The sequence below is a fragment of the Phyllostomus hastatus genome, unplaced genomic scaffold (genome assembly GCF_019186645.2).
Source record: "Phyllostomus hastatus isolate PE091 unplaced genomic scaffold, TTU_PhHast_1.1 phas_contig_148, whole genome shotgun sequence".
Classification (NCBI taxonomy): Eukaryota; Metazoa; Chordata; class Mammalia; order Chiroptera; family Phyllostomidae; genus Phyllostomus; species Phyllostomus hastatus.
Window position 1 is genome coordinate 4922956 of NW_025333607.1, and position 18042 is coordinate 4940997.

The 18042-nt window shown below is 55.7% G+C and overlaps 1 protein-coding gene across 1 annotated transcript in view; it reads left to right on the forward strand.

The window, feature by feature from the left end:
- PCNX2 (pecanex 2) overlaps positions 1-18042 on the forward strand; it is a 205288-nt gene that overhangs the window by 130941 nt on the left and 56305 nt on the right. The window contains exons 22-23 of the mRNA XM_045817984.1: positions 2366-2474; positions 9488-9617. Coding sequence (XP_045673940.1) covers positions 2366-2474; positions 9488-9617 — 239 coding nt within the window. The remainder of the gene's footprint in view (positions 1-2365; positions 2475-9487; positions 9618-18042) is intronic.

The window sequence follows — 18042 nt, forward strand, 5'->3', positions numbered from 1 at the left end:
AGGCTGATTCTTAATAAACAGACTAAGAATTCTTAGCGGAGCGATCGGAAGCCTTCAAATCCAGCGGTATTGCACCTCACAGAGTTTGGTTAGACATGTATGAGCAAGTCAAGGCAGGAGAGCCCACTGCCGTTTCTCGGGGGCTCTGCGTTCAGTATACTCTGGAGCCCTGTGTTTGAGTGGCTGCTCTTCTGTGACTAGCACACCCCTCCTCTGGTTGGGTTAGCGGCGGGACTGGAAGGAAATGGTGTTGGCCTTTAGAAGAGATCTGCTGACAGAAGGAAGTTGAGCATTTGAGTCTTTGTTCAAACCGTCATCTCTCAGTCTGTACGAGGCCCTGTGGACTGGTAGAAAGCACGTCCCTGGGAGAAGACTGGTTTTCACGCGAGCCTGAGAGAGGTGACCTCAGGCTGACATAGCAGAGCTGAGTGAACCGGGTCCTCTCGGGCGTCAGCATCTCCAGGTACTGGGAGCTGGACGTCCTGTCCAGCGTGGATGCAGGAGGCCCGCTCGACCCACGAACAGAACCGAGGTGGCCGTTCTGAAGCTCTGGGAAGTCAGCCCCCTGGTGGGTGCAGAGGAGAGGAAATGAAAGTCATTAGCAGAAACAAACATCTGGTTTTCTTCCCCAGAATTCCTATTCCGTCCCATTTCTCAAGTGCAATTCTGTCACCTCGCTCCTCCATTTTTCCTTTTATACCCCCCTTTGTCCTGCCTTCCTCTGTCCCCTTGTCCCTCTCCCTGTCCCTCTGTCATGCTCCTCGCCCATTCTCTCCGCTCCTCGTTCCCCATCGCCAGGGCAGCGGCCAAGTCCCCGGCGGGCACACTGAGGTCCCTGGGTTATATACACGGCCACTCGCCCGCAGCTGCCGAGAACCCCGTGTCGGCGGTGCCTTTGACAGAACCTGCCTTTGGCTCATCCGGTGTGGTCTGCCCAGCGACGTTTAATTCTACTGTAAAGTGTTTCTCTAAAACCAGGCTATTCCTGAGACTATGGCGGGACAGGAAAAGCGAGAGGAGGACTTGGAGAGGGTCCCAGTTAACCTTGTGTAGCTCTTTGCGCTTTCATGGAGGCAATTCAGAGGAACCTCACGTTCGGTTCCAACGGCACGAGGTTGGCCTTTCTCCGGAGGGCTGAGTTACCCGATTCCCTGAAGGTCCTGTTTCCCAGCCTTTGCCTTCTTTTCACTGTGGTCTCCTGTGGTCTGTGCAACAGCTCATGAGCCTAATGAAGAATTCTGGGTTTTTTTGCCCTGGCCGGGCGGCTCATTCGGTTGGAGCATCGTCCCTACACCAAGCGGTTGTGGGTTTGATCCCCGGTCGGAGCGCATACGGGAGGCGACAGATCAATGTTTCTGTCTCACATCAGTGTCTGTCTGTCTGTCTCTCTCTTTCTTACCCTTCCTCTCTAAAATCAGTAAATATACCTTCGTGTGAGTATTTCCCCTCTTTTTACATCATGGCCTTGGTGAGTGTATTTTGTTGTCTTGTATGCTCGCCAGCCTAGGAGCACCCAGTCCGGGAACATTCCGTGTGAGTGGGGAGTGTCCGTGGGGTTTGGGGAACATCCTGGCAGCACACATGCTGATGCTGTGTGGAAGCGACAGCAGTGGACTCGGGCCTCTGGGACTCGTCCGTTAGTCCACACCACGAGGCAGAGGGTCACCGCCCAGGCGGTCGGGCGGTTGGCCAGTTGCCCGGTCGCTCTCCATCCATCTCTGCACATTTGTACCCCGAATCTCCAACCCAGACCCCTGAGCGTGTCCGCCCTCCCAATTCATCCTTAGTGCACAGGAGCTCTCTTCCCTCCACCCCGCTTCTCCCCAGAACTTAGGTTTTCCTGTGCTGGCTTGTCTAGCACATGCAACAATTTCCACATCCTATCGAGGTGTCTAAAGTACCTGTGACTTGTAAGTCAGTGCTTTGGAGCCGTTTTCTCAGCAAGAGCAGCTGAAGAGCTAGGATGAACCTCACGCACAGAAACCCGAACAGTGTCAGTGATGACAAGTGTGCGCGTGAATCTCCCTCTGAACGGCCCAGTGTGCAAGCGGGAAGACCAAGCTACACGTGTGTCTTTAAGGAAGGCAGCGAGATCCTCTCTGTCCATCTGTGGGCTGAAATAATACCCAACCTGGTGGGATGGAACATAATGAATGCTAGGTTTCTTCTGACCACCTTGTGTCTGTTCTCCAGTGTCCTTAAGCAGGCGCCTTGCATGCGGGACAGCGCCAGGTGAGGGTGAGCAGCCAGCAGCAGCTTCCCCGCGCCTTCCTAACCGGACTGTGTGTAGGTGCTTTACATGACGCGGGCGCAACTGCCCGGTGGCGGTCATTGCTGATGACTCTTTCTCTCCCTCTGCTTTCAGCTCGAGGACCTGCTGCAGAAGCTGCAGTTCGTCATGGCGTACGTGGCTCCGTGGCAGATGGCCTGGGGCTCCTCGTTTCACGTGTTTGCTCAGCTCTTTGCCATCCCCCGTATCCTTTCCGCTGCTGTTTCCGCCCGCGCTCCGCAGCTGCAGGCCTTTCAGGGGACCCTGGCGATGAAGGACTCGGAGACTTTACGGCCACGTTGTAATGGGGGCGGGGGAGGCACGCCGGATTCCCGGTAGGACACTTAGCCCTAAAAGCTGCTTCCCGATTTTGAACTCTTCCGGCTTCTTAATGCATATTCAGGAGTCACTTTTATTTTTTCTGCGTCTTCCATTTCCCGTGCCCAGGTCTGCATTAAGATATCCTATCTTTCAAGTGGAAAGTTATGGTTTAAGTGATTCGTACAATGTTGCTTGCTGTATTTAGACATTGTGGGTGGAGTTGATGTATTTGATGTGTCATTACAGATTCGATGATGTCGTATCATGGTATAGTTTAGTTTTAGGTACTTAATAATATTCAAACCCCCAGAATTCGGTGCAAACAGAACTACCCCAACACTTTGAAGACTAAGGCAACAATCTGTGGTTTTGTTCTGCAGTTGCTAATAGCCGAGGAACCTAATTTTATTATTTGTAGTTTCATTCGGTTTCCTTGTCTGTTTTTAAGTGTTTTCATCTTGAGAATCAGTTTTAATGTACTTCAAAACAGATTCGAGCTGCTCGTTGGAAAGAGCGCTTTGAAGCACTGAAGTGTGCAGGGGGCGGGGGCGAGACAGAACACACGCATGTGTTTTGTGGGGGAGGGAGAAGAGAGTGTTTGTGGGTTGGCAGGAAGAGGGGAAGGAGAGGAATAAAATACACTTCTTGAAAAGAGAGATTAAACGAAAGTATCCTGGACTCAGGCCCGAATTTGCCCTCAGAGGTTTCCCTTCCCTCTGATTCCATAGTTTCTACACTTGTATGTCCCAGGATGTGGCGCGGCGGCTACCTGCACCAGAACCCCGGGAGGAGCTGGCTCACTCGGCACGGCCTTGAGCCTGGCACGTGCTTTTCACATCACAGTTCAGGGGGTGGGTCCTGGGACCCCCCGTCTCCACAAGCCTCCCTGGTGATTCACGTCCCCCGATGTGCGTGACCCCAGTCCTAGTCCCTGGCACTCCGCCGTGGGTGCTGCTGGCTAGTTCTCAGGTCTGCTCCGCTTTCTGTTCTGTCCACGTCTGCAAGGAGTCTCTGGGATCCGAACTGGGTGTACAGGTGGGGAAACATACCTGGGATCGTGATGAAGTGGTCCCATATTCTAGATTTAAAAAAAAAACAAAACATTTGTAATGCTTTCCTCCAGAGGTATTTGTTAAAAAATAAATGTAAAGCTTGGAGGATCCTTTTATTTTTTTTCCAGAGTAGAACTTCCAGGAGACCAAATAGTAAGAAAGCCACTGTAATGTATCCTCAGCCATGATTGGTCCATTTCTTGCTCTGACCCCGCTAAGGCGCCATCTGGATGGAACTACAGACCACTCCCCCGTCAGCTCTTGGCTGGGCTTCGGGGTTTGTCCCCTGTAGCCCAAGACACTGATGCGGTGACCTGTTGGATTTGGACACGTTCGTCTGTTGGGTTTTTTTTCTTTTTTCTCAACATTTTTAGTGTGTTCCTTTTTTAATTTTTCTTATATGCATTTTTATTTTGATTTCATCTTTTCATTTTATGTTTGTTTTCTTCTTAATGTTTCCTTTTCTTTATTTTGTTATTTTCATTTTGCTCTTTCATTTTTCTTAATTGTCTTCCTGCTTTTGTTTGGAAGTCACCATGTCTAATGACTTTGCAAGCATCTCTGCCAGGGCGGAACGCCCGGTTGGCGGTCACTTGCTGCTGCGCACCCTCGGCAAGGAGTCCTCCGCCCCACCACGGCGGGCCTGGTGCATTCTGACTGGCACAGAGGTGGCTGTGAAAATCGCTAATTGGCAAGGCTTCTCTGGAGCTTTTCGAGAAATTCATTGTCTTAAGAGATTAAGTCACCTCCATGTCACCAGGTTATTTGAGCGGATTGCCACCCAGGTCCGGTCTTTCGTCTTCATGAGCACACGAGCGGAGGGCATTTGCTGGACTATCTCGAGAACTCCAGCCCGGGACGGAGGAGGAAGCCCGAGCCACATCCCAGCAACTAATACCAGCCGTGCGGTGCTGTCACCAGCCGGGAATCCCGCCCGGGGCCCTGAGGCCGGAGGACACCCTTCTGGCAGTGAGCTGCACAGCCAACTGACAGACTTTGGCAGTTTGGAATTCTCAGACCGTTAACTGCACACCTTCTGGGGCCCCAGCGCCCGCATGGCCCCTGAAGTCTTGCAGTTCCAGCCCCGTGACGGCCCGAAGGCGGAGGCCTGGAGCCTGGGGGTCACTTTCTACTAGATGGTGATGGGAAACTGCCATTTGCAGGGAGGACTTCGGGGAACCGGAGCGGCAGATTCTGAATGGGTGGTCCCATGGACCATATTTATAACTCTAGAGTGTCAAAAACTGTTAAAAAAAATGACTGTTGGCCCCAGCCAAAGAATGGCCCTGGAAGACGTAATGAATGATCCACGGGTCCACTCGGCCAGGAAAGGGCGCTGGAGCCGCTCCGCGAGCCGCCCTGGGGTGGCACAGACCCCCGGCTAACAGAAATAATGGAGGACCGTGGGCTGAAGCGGCAGGAGATGCAGGAGTCAGTAACAGGAAGAGGATGTCACGGTGTGCGGCCCTGAAATGGCCCTGAAATGGTCATGTGACCGTTTCTGATCCTACGCACCACAGAAAGCAAGACGGAGGGCCCCGCTGTTCGAGTGAGGCCCCACCCTGCCCCACCCCAGCATCAGCCTTTCCACAGACTGGGGCGTTCGGGCATCAGGGCAGAAAACCAGTAAGCCTGCCAGTCGCCCCGCCAACCCAAAGTCAAGGATGCCCCGTCTCCCACCTAGCATGGAAGCGAGGATAATCCTTCCGCCAGACAGCCTGGATTCAAGGATGACCTTCCTTTCCCCCCGCCAGGATGGCAGTGAGGATGACCGTTCCTCCACCCAGTCTGAAGCCAAGGACCACCAACCACTCCCCTACCTGGCCCGGAGTCCAGGACCGCCACCCCCCCCCACCCCACCCAGCCCTTAGCCTGCCCTGGGGACTCCCCCACCACCCGCAGCAGGAGCAGCACCAGCAGCAGTGGTGGAGCCCCAGAGGGAGGAACCACCCCTAAAACTGCCTCCAAGCTGCACGGCCTGATGGTGGGACCCCAGCCAGGGCCGGCAGGGGCTGGCTAGAAGGGCCTCCAGTTTCTCTCAGAGTTTATGTGCTGTGGGCTGTTCACTAACAAGCAGCATTTCAAAAGGACAAGAGTCAAGCCAATATTTTTTATTCCATATCCTCTCAATTTATGTTTAGAATACTTTATTGTTTATGTTACTACAGTTCTCAAGCCAATGTAAGTTTTAAAACTGGACGGCCAAGGCAGGGCCGCAGGCAAAGATGCCGGGGAGACCAATTACAACGCCCTGCATTTTCGGTGCAGAACCGGAAGGCGCCGAGCTCCAGGTGAGAGCGCTGCCAGCCACACACGCTGTGTGTGCAGGTGAGCGGACCTGGTCCAGTGGGTGAGGGACCTGTGCAGACTGCCACAGCGTTCTCGGTGCAGGATTCACATCAGGAGGGTACCTGGCATCTGTGTGGCCTTCAGAAGCATCTTATCCAGAATATCTGCTGAGCTGGGAGGACCGCCCGGAGCCCCCTGGGGGTCGGGAAGAGAGACCGCCCTCACTGTGGGTGCACCCCGCAGCCCCCACCAATGAAACTGCAGAGACTGGACTGCTTTTCCTGGGGGCTTCCGCCCCCCTCCTGTTCTCCTTTGCTCCCGTGTGTGTGTGGGTGCTTATTCAAGTATTCGATTCTCCCAAATTCTGTAATAAACTCGATGCTCCAAAATACCTATTTTTTTCTAGCATACCAAGAGCCGGCCTCACAATGCACGTTGTTCTGCGTTCCTATTCTTAGAGCCGCACTGTTATTTCTAAAGATTTTCAAGGTGGTTTGGCAGAACACGCAGAGGAAAAACTGCGGCACCACCCTTTCCTCTGACCGCGGTCATTTTCTGTAACACCGGTAATTTCAGTTTTTCTAAACAGTCCCTTCAGACAAAGACAGTGGGGTGCGAGAGTGGGGCGGTGTTTATTATTTCTGAAGTGTGTCTGAGGCACCCCTTCTGCAATTTAAAGGCTGTGCAGTAAATGCAAATTATTAGATGGGTGCCAGTTTGCGGCAGAGGGGCTGCGCTAAGAATCCAAAACCTGTGGTGGTGTCCTAGCTTTGGTCTCAGGTGCACCTGCAGCCCTTCCTGCAGCCAGGCGTGCCTTGTTGGGAGAGTTCGGTGACTGTAATGACTGCTCGTAATTCTGCTGCTGAGTTACGGCCGGCCTGGAGACGTGCCTTTCCCACAGCGGTCTGTCCTGTGCGGGTGCTGAGTGCCCCCACACAGGCTCCTCGCGTCCAGCACTCGGTGCTTCCCGAGGAGTAAAAGCAGCGTTAGCGTGTGTCTCAGACAGCAGCGTGTGTGGTAGCTCCAAACACCATCAGGACGGGCGGTAGTTCTGCTTGGGGACACGCAGTCGCTTTGCGCCTAAAACTCTCTCTTCCGCGACTCCCACCTCCTCCCTTCAGAGGGGTCTTGCAGGCCGACCACTGCGGTCACGTGACCTGGTTCAGCTCCCCTCCCCTCGGACATCCAAGGACTCCTCCCACCCTGGGTCCTCCGTTGTAAGGGCGGAGGTCGCCGTGTGACGTCCAGCCTCGCGCAGAGCAGGGTATCATGGGACAGGTGGCTTAGGAAACGGTATATGGGCCACCAAGACCAAGCGAACAGGTTCCTAAAACACCAGCCAGCTCTGGATCTCAAGCAATTTCGAAATGTTAATTATTTTATCACTCTATTAAGAAGCTGTGGGTTCCATCCTGGCGTTGAGAGGGGACTAATTTTCTCTGTTCTGAAATTGAATTAGCTCTCAGGCCAGCAGGGCGCTGTTTAGTAAATTGCTTTTTCCGGTTTCGGCGTGTTTTCTCCCTCAGTCAGTGGCTCCCCCTGTCAGTTTCCGAGCGTGTGACCCCCCAGGGAAGACAAGAACGTTCACCCTTTCGGTGGGTGCAGAGACCAAGCAAGACCACACTACCTTCTGATGATTCGGCAGGCTCAGCCAGATTACCTGTTAAATGTGTGTGTCGGGGTGTCATCTGCTTTCTGCTCCCTTTGCGCTTCTGCTGACGGGTGTGACCCCTGACCTGTCAGGTCACCTCTTGGCGCTCTGTGGGGAATGAAGAGGCTGCAAGTGCCCGCTGTCTCGGGTCCCCGTTTCTTGGCCCTGCCCTAGCGATCACGGGCACAGCCTTACGTGTTCGCCCCGGCGAGCTCCATCTCTTTATCGGCCCTCCCTGAGTGAAATGACCTCGGAGGTCATCTGTTCATTTCTGCCCTGCCGCTGACCTATTCAGTTTCCTTTCCTTCCCTGCCACAATGAACTTTATTTATAGCCTAATATTACTTTCCTCACTTACTCCTTGATTTCCGGATAATTGTTCCTGGCATTGTCAAATGGAAAACAGAATCTTTGGGGAAATGCTGGGAATTGAAAAGAGGAGCCATTCCAGCCCCTCCAGCGTCCTGCCCAGCCCCTGCTGCGCTTGGCTTCGTCCTGGTTCTCCTGCAAACCCATGGCCAGTGGCCTCTGTCACCCGGCGCCATGGGTGAGGTGCCCCTCCTCCACGCCCCCCTCCCTGCCTCCCACTAGGGAGCCCCCCTACCACCACACCTTGCCTTCCCACATCTTTTTAGCACCTTCGCTCAACGATACCCCCCATGCACTGCCCTGAGGGGCATCGTTTATTGGGAGCATTTTGAGACCCGGGTATTTAGATATTTTCAGCTTTGGGGTGAGCAGGACACTGATGGGTGATAATAGCTATCACAGTAGCATATTGTTTTCTGAAGTTCTCCGTTTGAACCGAGGTCAAAATCAAAGGCATTGGATTTACATTGTAGCGCAGTAGATACTTGGTACCCGAACGGTTCAACACCAGCATGGATTTTCAACAAAGGAGATGTCATTTCACACCTGAAGGTGTCGATGACAAGGAAAATATGAAGACACGGTCGCTCTGGAAGGAAAAAGCTGAGCTTCAACCTGTGAGAATGGGTGGGGAGGTGCCCGTGGACGGCCCCGGGCTCCCTCCCTTCTCTGCGCTTGCGTGTAAGTGGGGCTTGGCGGTCCCACCTGCGCCTCCACCCGTCACATAACTTGAGCCAGGCCACTGGGGAGGGGCGACAGGCACTTTGGAGCCTGAGTAACTTCTATGTTCGGCTTGGAAATGGGACGCAGAGGGACCAGCCCTCCTGGCACCTCCTCCAGATTTCCGGAGACCAGTTGGGCTTTCAGCCAGAAGTTCCAGCCGTGCCGTTTTTCATATTGAACAGTCCCATCTCTGGTCAACTGGGGCGCGTGACAGCGAGGCACACGAGTGGGTGAGAAACCCACACGGAGTGCCGAGACTCCACTGGGGCCACCACAGGCTGGGGCTCCACGTGTTGTATTTTTGGCTTATAACCCAGACGTGACTTGAGCCATTTGCGTTCAATTTGTAATAAAAAATATGTATTTGTTTGAATAGTGGGGAAAGATTCCACAGAGCTGCTGCCTTCCCAAGCAGTGCCACTACTGTAAAAAGTACAGGTTAATTTTATTTATTTATAAAGTGACTCCGTACTTTAGTAAATGTTCCACTATGTGTTTCGTTCAGCTAAGGACATCTTGGTGAAAAGAAGCCGTTGTTTTCAAACCTGAGACACCAGACCTTTGCCGTGAATCACACTGAGACCGCTGGGGGTTTTACGAGGATCGTTTGATACCGTGGGGGTGAGGTGAGGCCGTGCAGGGTGCTCCTGGAAGGCTTATAGCCCCAGATATGGACGCGGAGGGTGAGCAGGGTCCTGACCTCCCTTCTTTGCTTGACCTGAGAATGGCTGTGATGTAAACTGGTCAGAATCTTCCAAGGTATTTAGAAATAGAACAAGGAGGAAACGTTGTGCCTTAACCCGAAACCCCCAGACTCCGCCCTGCTCTTCTTCCAGACGGCAGCCACGGCCACCTTTTCCACGCCCTTGAGCCCGTTCCTCGGGAGCGTCCTCTTCATCACCTCCTACGTCCGGCCAGTGAAGTTCTGGGAGAAGAACTACAAGTAAGGCCCCGCGTGGACGCGGGCTTGTGCTCGCTGAGCTCTGTGCTTCGGCGGCGGGCCCCGAGGTGGCGTTCCTCTGCGCGCCTGGCTGGCCGTGGTGGGAGGGAGGTGGGGGTGACAGAGCATGTGTGTCCTGGGTGCCTGCCCAGTTCAGGGACCAGCACAGGGAGTTCGGAGCTCCTGACAACGTGAGGGATCGATTGCACCGGCCGCCACCGGGCGCTAGTCTGGGTTTCAGCAGCTGCAGAGGACAGCGAGCTGCCCCTGCGAATGTGAGTCACTGCCTTCCCCAGAAAGGTTGTCCGAGGCCGTCGCCATGGCATCTGACACACTGGGACGGGCCTGGGATGGCACACCTTCCCTCTGGGAGCATTCTCAATATGCGTGTCACGCACTTGTGTTACACGCACACATTGCAGTTCAACGTGAAAGAGGGCACCCGTGTCCCTGAGCCCCATTACATGCATAGGACGTGATAGATGCACTCCTGGGCCATTCGGATCGGCCGGCAATCCATCGCGTCCTCCGGCAAGCGGTGCGGAGTGGGGCGGCCATGTTCTGTGGGAAGGCAGGAGGAGAGGAGCAGTGGGTCCCTGAGTGGTTTCCACGGGGTGTTGGCAGTGTGTGCGGGAAAGGGCCCCAGAGCCCCTGCTGCTCCAGCAGGACAGGGGCGTCTCTCGCTGCACGCGCCCGAATTCTCCAGCCGTACCTGTGCTTTGCTACGTAAACCCCGGCCCATCTCCTGTGAGACGTCTGCATTGTGCACGGCTCCGCCCCTTCATGACTCACCCTTTGCATCGCCAGGAGGCCGACCTTAAGTTGGGAGAGCTGTGACGTCCGTTTCTCCCGTCAGACGCTTGGGTGAACTAAAGCGAGCACCCTTCTGGGCCGGCGGCGGGGCTGCCCCCTGCCTGGGCTCGCACCTCTCCTCCACCACTCCACGCTGGCCCGCCCCAGGCCCCTCTCTCCTCTTCCGTTAGATGGGGCACATGACAGGGGAGGGGGTGAGTTCATGAGCTCACAGACGTGACGCTCCTGGACCAGGGCCTGGCGCAGCTGAAGCTCCTGGTGCGTGAGCCTGTGGTGCTGGATTCCCCTCTGACCTCTGCGTGCCAGTCTCCGCCCCTAGTGGTGCAGCTGACAGTTGCCACCATGGCTGCATGCATCACCCTCCTCCCCCACCCCCGCGCTCCCAGGTAGGGGTGCCCGGGGAAAAGGAACCAAGCCTGAGCCCCCGAGGCAGCCGGTGCTGGGACCGCGAGGAGGTCGGGGCCTGGTGCTTCTGGCAGGTCTGATGTCCTCGGAGCCTTGGGCTTCATTCAGGACAAGTAAAGTCGTCCTGAAGTCCACGCGTGGAGAAGTGTCCCCTTACGCATTTGTCTAGAGAGACGCCGTGCCCACTTCCAGAGCCAGAGAGTGAAAGTGAAGGGCCGGCAAGGCGGGTCCATACACTTTGTGGGGAGGAGCGATTTCAGGGACCTTGTGGGAAGTCTGGAAATCGTGCTTCCGGGAAGTGCAAACGCTTTGAAGTAAGAGGTGTGGTCTCTCTCCTGCTTTTCACTGCAGGAAAGTACACTCGACTTTAAACTCGATCGTCGATGCAAAGGATTTGTTTCTGTCTCCTGTTCTCGGATGAGTTGGGAACGGGCCTTTCTGGCCCGGGAGGACTTGATAGAAGCAACGTACCTCCTCCATTCAGCTGGAAAGGGTTCTGGCTTCCCCGGTAGAAAGGGGATGGGAGAACTCTTTGTGGGAGGCTTCACGCCGGGCAGGGCAGGGACGTGCTCCCTGACTCAGCCGCCTCCCTTCTGAGGCCCAGCCCGCACTGCAGGTCCGACTCGGGGTGCACGTGCATTACTCCGAGTGGGCTCCCAGAACAAGCTCTGGGCATCTTTATTCAGTCTCGTGAGGGACCGATTCTGCTGTGGCCCTCAGCTGAGCAGCCTATTACGTGTTGGGGGTGGGGGGCACCTTTGGGCAGCCTGCCTGTGGGTGGGAGTCCTGCGTGAGGATGTCCAGCCTGGACCAGTCTCTTTGAAGGAGCCAAGTTGGAGAAAATGTGTAGGCCCCTTCCGGGGGGAGGGCAGGGGCTAGTTCCCGATGCAGAACTCAGCCAGCTGAAGGTCTGCCGTCAGCGTGTGTGAGGCATCAGAGCGCAGAGTGGGCACCAGGGAAGGCAGGGGCAGGCAATCTCATCTGGACGCCACGATGGCTCTGGGAAGCTCGTTCTGTCCATCTCACACTGTTGAGTTTCATTTCAAGTTCTCGTAGCTTCTACTGTTCGTACCTGAGCGTGTCCGTCCGTGGGTCCGGCCTCTGTTCAGTCTGATACGGAGGAGCCGTCAGTTCATGTAACGGCTTCTTTGTTCACTAGTTGTGCCATCACCTTAAAGGTTTGGCTACAAGACTCCACTGGAGCTTTGGTGAGCACGAGTCCCCGCCGTGTGGCCAGGGCACTTACAGTCCCCTCCCTGGAGCCCCCCGCCCCCACCCCCACTTCCCTCCCTTTCTAGTGCTCTGGGATTTCTTTCAGGCGTTTATAAGCCGGCTTTAATTTTCTCAAGTCTGCAGCCAGCTCTCCACTGTAATGCAACCACTTTAATGCTCTCAGGAGCCGCTGAGTGAATCGCCAGCTCCCTGTAGCAATGCCCAGTCTCCTCCCGGCCTGGGATGCCTTGAAACCCGCCTCGGGTCCTGTTCCCCAGCGCCGCCCCTCCCTCCCTGGGGCAGAGGGCTCCGCTGTCCCCGGCCTCCTAACTCACCCCTGCCTCTGGCTTTCGCAGGGCCAGCTCACGTCCCCTCTGCCAAGCCCGTGGAGCGCGCTGCTGACTGAGGAGTGAGGGGAGATGCCACCCAGGCCAGCGCTGTCCCACAAACTCTGTGCTGATGGAAATGTCCCACGGGCACATGTGTCTAATGACACAGGGCTAGCGTGGCCGGGACCTGCCTTTTTAATGCTCTTTCATCTCAACGAGCTAAAATTTAAATAGCCCCGAGTGCCCGGAGCCTGCCCTGCTGGACAGCACTCCCCCAGCCTCCATCTCAGCCGCCCGGTCGCCTCTCTCCCTCAGCCGCTGTTTCGCACATCGAGTATCTCGGGTTTTCCTCGGGCTCTGTCCTTCCTTCCCTGTACCTCTCACTCCCACCCACACCCACCCGTGGTCAAAGGGAGGGCATTAGATCCCGCCTCCGGAGGGAGGAGAGGTGAGGTCCGAGAAGGGTGTGCAGACTAGGACGTGCCGTGTCGCAGCCGTCTCGGGAAAGGAAACTCGCTCGGTGGCCGTCAGTCCGTTCCCCCGCCCAGGAGCAGGATAGACCATACTCACCCCCATGTCTGGGCGTGCTCATCTCCCGTCTTTGTGACTCCACGGGCCATGCACGTAGTAGGTGTTCTGTAACCATTCCTCCAGGGAATTAAGCCCAACAATGCTGTGTAAAAGGGCAGGGGAGTTGCAACCTGGGCTTTATTTGCCGTCGTTGGCAAGTTCCCTGTTGCGCTGCTGTTCGCGCGACAAGCCAGGGCTTTGAAGCCTGTCCTGATGGGTGCTGCCCGGAGCCTCCCTCGAACTCACGGGCCGCGCCAGCAGACGGGCCGCAGTAACGGTGCCCATGTTTACAAATCCCCGCACGGCAGAGCGTTTTAAAGAGCTTTGGAAACACATTCTGATAGTGTGACTCATCATCCTTCTCTTTATATATAAACAACCACTGAATCACCCAACTCGGTTATTAAGATGAAATGTATGCTGGGGCTGGAAAGTATTTGACTCATGTCCCGGGTGTCTCAGAAAATGCCTTGGATCTAAAGGAGTTAACTCTCTGCAGCCCTAAAGAATGAAAAGTCCATTCACGTTGACTTTGTTGGGATACATCAGAAACCTTCTGTAAAATCCGGAATACCATTGCTGTAAGGAGACGTATATAACAGCCACCTGAGAGGCAAGCTCAGCTCTCATGATTCCTGCCACATTCTCCAGGTTGGTTTTAAGTCGTTAAATCATTCTGGGCATCATCTTTGTCAGCAAATGTACATGAAACATCTCTGTGAGGGCCTGGGGCTCGGCGTTGACCAGTGGGAATCGGTCTGCGTCGCTGCAAAGCATCAGCTGCGCACCCTGCATCCTCGGTCCCACCCTTGGCAGCAAGGAGGTAATTAGTGTCACCTAACCCTCAGCTCTTCCTGAGGCGATGACGGTGTAGCCAGAAAAGACACCAGCGCTCGGGCTGCTTGTCACTACCAAACCCAATAAGCAATGACAGCGATTGAATCTTTATGGGCGCTTTATTCAGATGGCCAGCGATCCGAGAAGATGGCGGGTTCATACCCTAACAGACCATCTTGCCTTTTCTTTCCAGGCCACCGTTCTTGTACCAGGGAGTAAACCGGGTACGGTGAGGGCTCTGAGATGCAGGGAGGATTAGGTGAGCGAAGCTGCAGCATTCCTGTCCTGGGTGGTTAGCTGTTCCCAGGGGCGGTGGTCGTCTGTCTCTCCCTGGAACACCAAGGCTGGGATGCCTTCACTTGGCCCCAGGCAGTAATCTCAAGCAGTGCCCCAGGAGATCGGCTGTTTTCCCAGGAGCCAGGATGGGCTTCATCTGTAGTTTCTGAAACAAAAGCTTTAACATACACATTACTTGCTAGACTTACAACTTTTTACCTTAAGCTAAAGTTTTCCAAGTCTCGGGTCCCTTATCAACGGTTCATCTGTAAGTTGAGCTTTGTGGTCAGATAGACCTTGATTAAGTCCCAGCCCCTTTGTTCAACTAGGTATTGGACTTTGGGAAATTATCCAGCCTGTGAGCCTCAGTGAAGTCACCTGTGAAATGGGACGGCAGTGTCTTTGTGCGTCCCAAGGTCACGAATACCAGGCGAGGCGTGGGGTCCCTGCGCTGAACATGCAGGTCGCCCCTGCCCCCCAGGTCTGTCCTCAGTCCCCCCATTTTGTTCTCTTCCCCCATATTTCTATTTCCTCTCATTCAACTTTTAGATATATTTTTTATTGATTGATGAGAGAGAGAGAGAGAAGCATTGGTCTGCTGTTCCTCTTACTGATGCACTCATTGGTTGACTCTTGTCTATGCCCTGACTGGGGATCAAACCCACAATCTTGGGGTGTTGGGACAACGCTCTAACCAACTGAGCTATTTGGCCAGGGCTGTCATTCAGCTTTTAATTCAGTTATGTCTACACATGTTCTGTGTATGTGGGAACACCGGGACACGGTCAGATCCGCCCTGACACCACGCAGCTGGCACACTCTGAGGTGCGGGCAGCACCCCTCGCCCGGAGCAGGTGCTGCGTGTCTTGAGCGGTCCCACCAGTCACGGCCCCCGGCTCTGTTCCGTGAGCACCGCAGCTACCTTCGGGGAAAAACAGGCTCTCCAAAGCACCACTGTGTTGTGGTTTACCGGGCAACAAAACATGTGATCAGAATATTTCAGCTGGTCTCAGTGGGTTTGCATCAGCCGTACTGTATTACCTCCCAGCCCCTTCCGGGGTTTGTAAAATAGACGTGAGGCTAGCTGGACCCTTGGGATGACAGAAGCCTCCCACCCCGCCCCCTTGTACCCGTAGCCCCTCCCTCCTCAGGGTGGCACAGACCCCTCGCCTCACCGGGCAGCCCTGCTGAGCTCTGTCTGCCACACTGTGGGCTCGTCACCAAGCTAAATCTCCTCGTGGGGCCACCTGGATCCCACAGTCCCCTGGACCCGCCCGCTGATGGTGGCGCTCAGCAGCCAGCGTCCCCTTGCTGCAGACACGTCTTCCGCAGCTGGAAGGCAGCTGTCCTTCCCTTCGCTGTCCATCCTTGAGGCGCAGCAGCCCCGACTGTGCTCTGTGTGAGGCGGCCTAGACCTCGGGCGTCTGAGCCGCCCCCGTGCGGAAGGTCCTGGGGCTGACCTGCCCGCCTCCACCGCAGCCAGCTCCAGATGCCACCGACAGTGGAGGGGCCTGTGACACCCCGTGAGCCAGATGTCCCGTTCTCTTTTGTGCCCTTTAAAGTCTAAAGCCTCCCGGTTATTTTATCAAAGTGCGGCCGACCCAGGTCTTCTCCTGTCCAGCCTTGTGTGTGTTTCACGGAAAATCAGAAACTGACGTCTCCTCCACGACTCCCAGCTCGGGGCTTTGACGCTGCATTCCCGGCCCCCGGGGCCGATTTCAGTGTCTCTCCTCATCTGTCCAGGCCTGTCACGCGTGCACCTGCGGATGGGGTGGCTGTCACCACCACCTGGTCTTCCTTCTGGGCCTGCTCGTGACAGCAAGCCGTTCAGAGCCGGGGCTGCCGGACTCGGTTTGACAGCCAGAGAAGGAAGTCCTCCGCTGCCTTTTATTTTTCACCCTTTTCAGCGTGGAGAGGATTTTTTTTCAGGACAGCTGTTTAAAAGATGGCCTGCAAAATCTTTGTTTGAAGCATTACGCTTCTCTAAAGGCAATTTTTTTTCTCAACGACAAAGCAGGCAGTGAGTACGGCGTGTGGGTTAGCAGGGAAATGCCTCACTGTAATGAAAATGTGCAGTTACGCAAGGGAGGGGTTTGTAGTTTTCAACTTGTGATGAAGCGCCCTAAAATTATGGGGGGTACGCGTTCCAAGCACGTAGACATGCTCAGTCACTGTGGAGGTAAAAGGCACAGACTCCTGCATCACACGTCTTGGGGCTCTAAGAGCTCCGACCCCCCGGGAGTGTGTGGGCCCCGCTCCGCTGTCATTCGCGGTGACGATGAAGGTGTGGGAGCGAGGCGGCCACAGGGTGGTCGCAGCGGGGCGCCACACGCACCCTTCTGTGTTTATCGAACTCTCGAGACATCCTCAAATGTAGTCGTGCTCGTCCCTGCATGCACTCTGAAAGTAGAATTTCATTTTTTTCTTTTCAAGGATCAGGAAAAGGAAGTTCAGGGAAGGTCAGTAACTTGGCCAAAGTCACAGAACAAGTCCACGGCAGAGCCAAGATGCTGACCCGGGTCTGGTCTTCCTCCAGCCCCGAGCCAGTCCCACCGTGTCTCGAAGCCTCTGAAACGCTCCGTTCCCCCCACCCCGCCCCTGCCTCCCACTGCCGGCCAACACCACACACCCGCGAATGCGTGAATACCAGTTAGCACGTTTGCTCGTTTGCTCGGGGCCAGCAATAGGGGTGCCTTCCCAAGAGCCCTGTCTGGAAGCGAAGGCGGCCAGAGCCAGGGCCCGAGGCTGGGCGCCAGGGTGGCTCCCCTCAGTCCCTCAGGGCAGCGATCTGCAGCCCCCGCCAGGAACAGGAGAGTACGGGGCTCTGAGACACACTGTGTCCCTGTCACCTTCCCACTGCTCCTCAGAAGCAGACGCCAGACCTCTGGGAGGTCAGAACCAGCCCCACTCGCCCAGGACCGTTTTTCAAACCCTTAGGCTGAGCGTCCGCATGGCAGCAATTGGACCACAGGAGGCCAAAGGCTCACAAGCTAGGAGCCCCGTCTCCGCTGTCAGAGAGTGAGATGATGGGCCGTCCGCAAGGTCCGGGGGAGCCATCTGCTCTCAGTTTGTTCTCCCAAGTTCCTGAAGGGACTTCCTGGTGTTCCCCAGTGTCCCCAAGCCAGGGAGCAGCGGGTCAGAGTGGGGCCACCCCTTCCCGAGGCCCAGGTGGCGTGCTGTGGCTCGGTGCGGTCCCAGCAGCTCTGGGCCCAGGCAGAGAGGCATGAGGGCCGCCATCCCTTCGGGTGTGGCTGCGGGAGGCCAGAGCGGCTTTTGAAAGGGATCAGGAAGTCCCTCACTTTTCCTGGGAGCTTTGGGGATCCCCCCTAGAAGGGACACAGCGTTGTTTGGATGCACATGTGAAGTGAGAACTCTGAGGAGTTTAAGAATTCTCGGGAGTCACTTTGAGATTACGTACGTGTCTGTTGGTAAAAGCGGTGTCTAGAGTTCAACAGGGCTTGGCTGCCACACGTCCAGGTCGGGCTGGAACGGCAGGGCGTCCTGGGACTCCGCAGCACAGCACCGGGGTAGGAACATGGTCCAGGTCCTGAACTTCCCTAACGAAACAGAAGTGAAGCTGCACAGGCAAGAATCATTCCTAGCCGTGCATAAGGGAATGGTGGGCCGAGCGGGGGCAGTCAAGACAGGCTGAGGAGCTGAGGAGCTCCAGCGTTGAGTATCGGTGCCTCTGGTCTTGTCCCACTCCAGCAAAGCTGGGCTTGGCGCGGAAGGGTTTCCTGGACTCCCGGTGCAGGGAAGCAGGAAACAGACAAGCGAGTGAGACTCTGGCCGAAAGGGCCAGCTCACGGCCAGACGAGGGGTGACACCCAGGGTCCGGGAGACCTCTTGCTTCTGCGTGGGACTCTGGGGTGTGGGAGACCCGCGGGAAAGGAGAATCCTCGTTCCCCACCGCATGGGATGCAAGCCCAGCGCCGCCGGCAGCCCGCTTGTCCCTGCGCGGTGAGGACTGGCCCAGGGACGCTGCC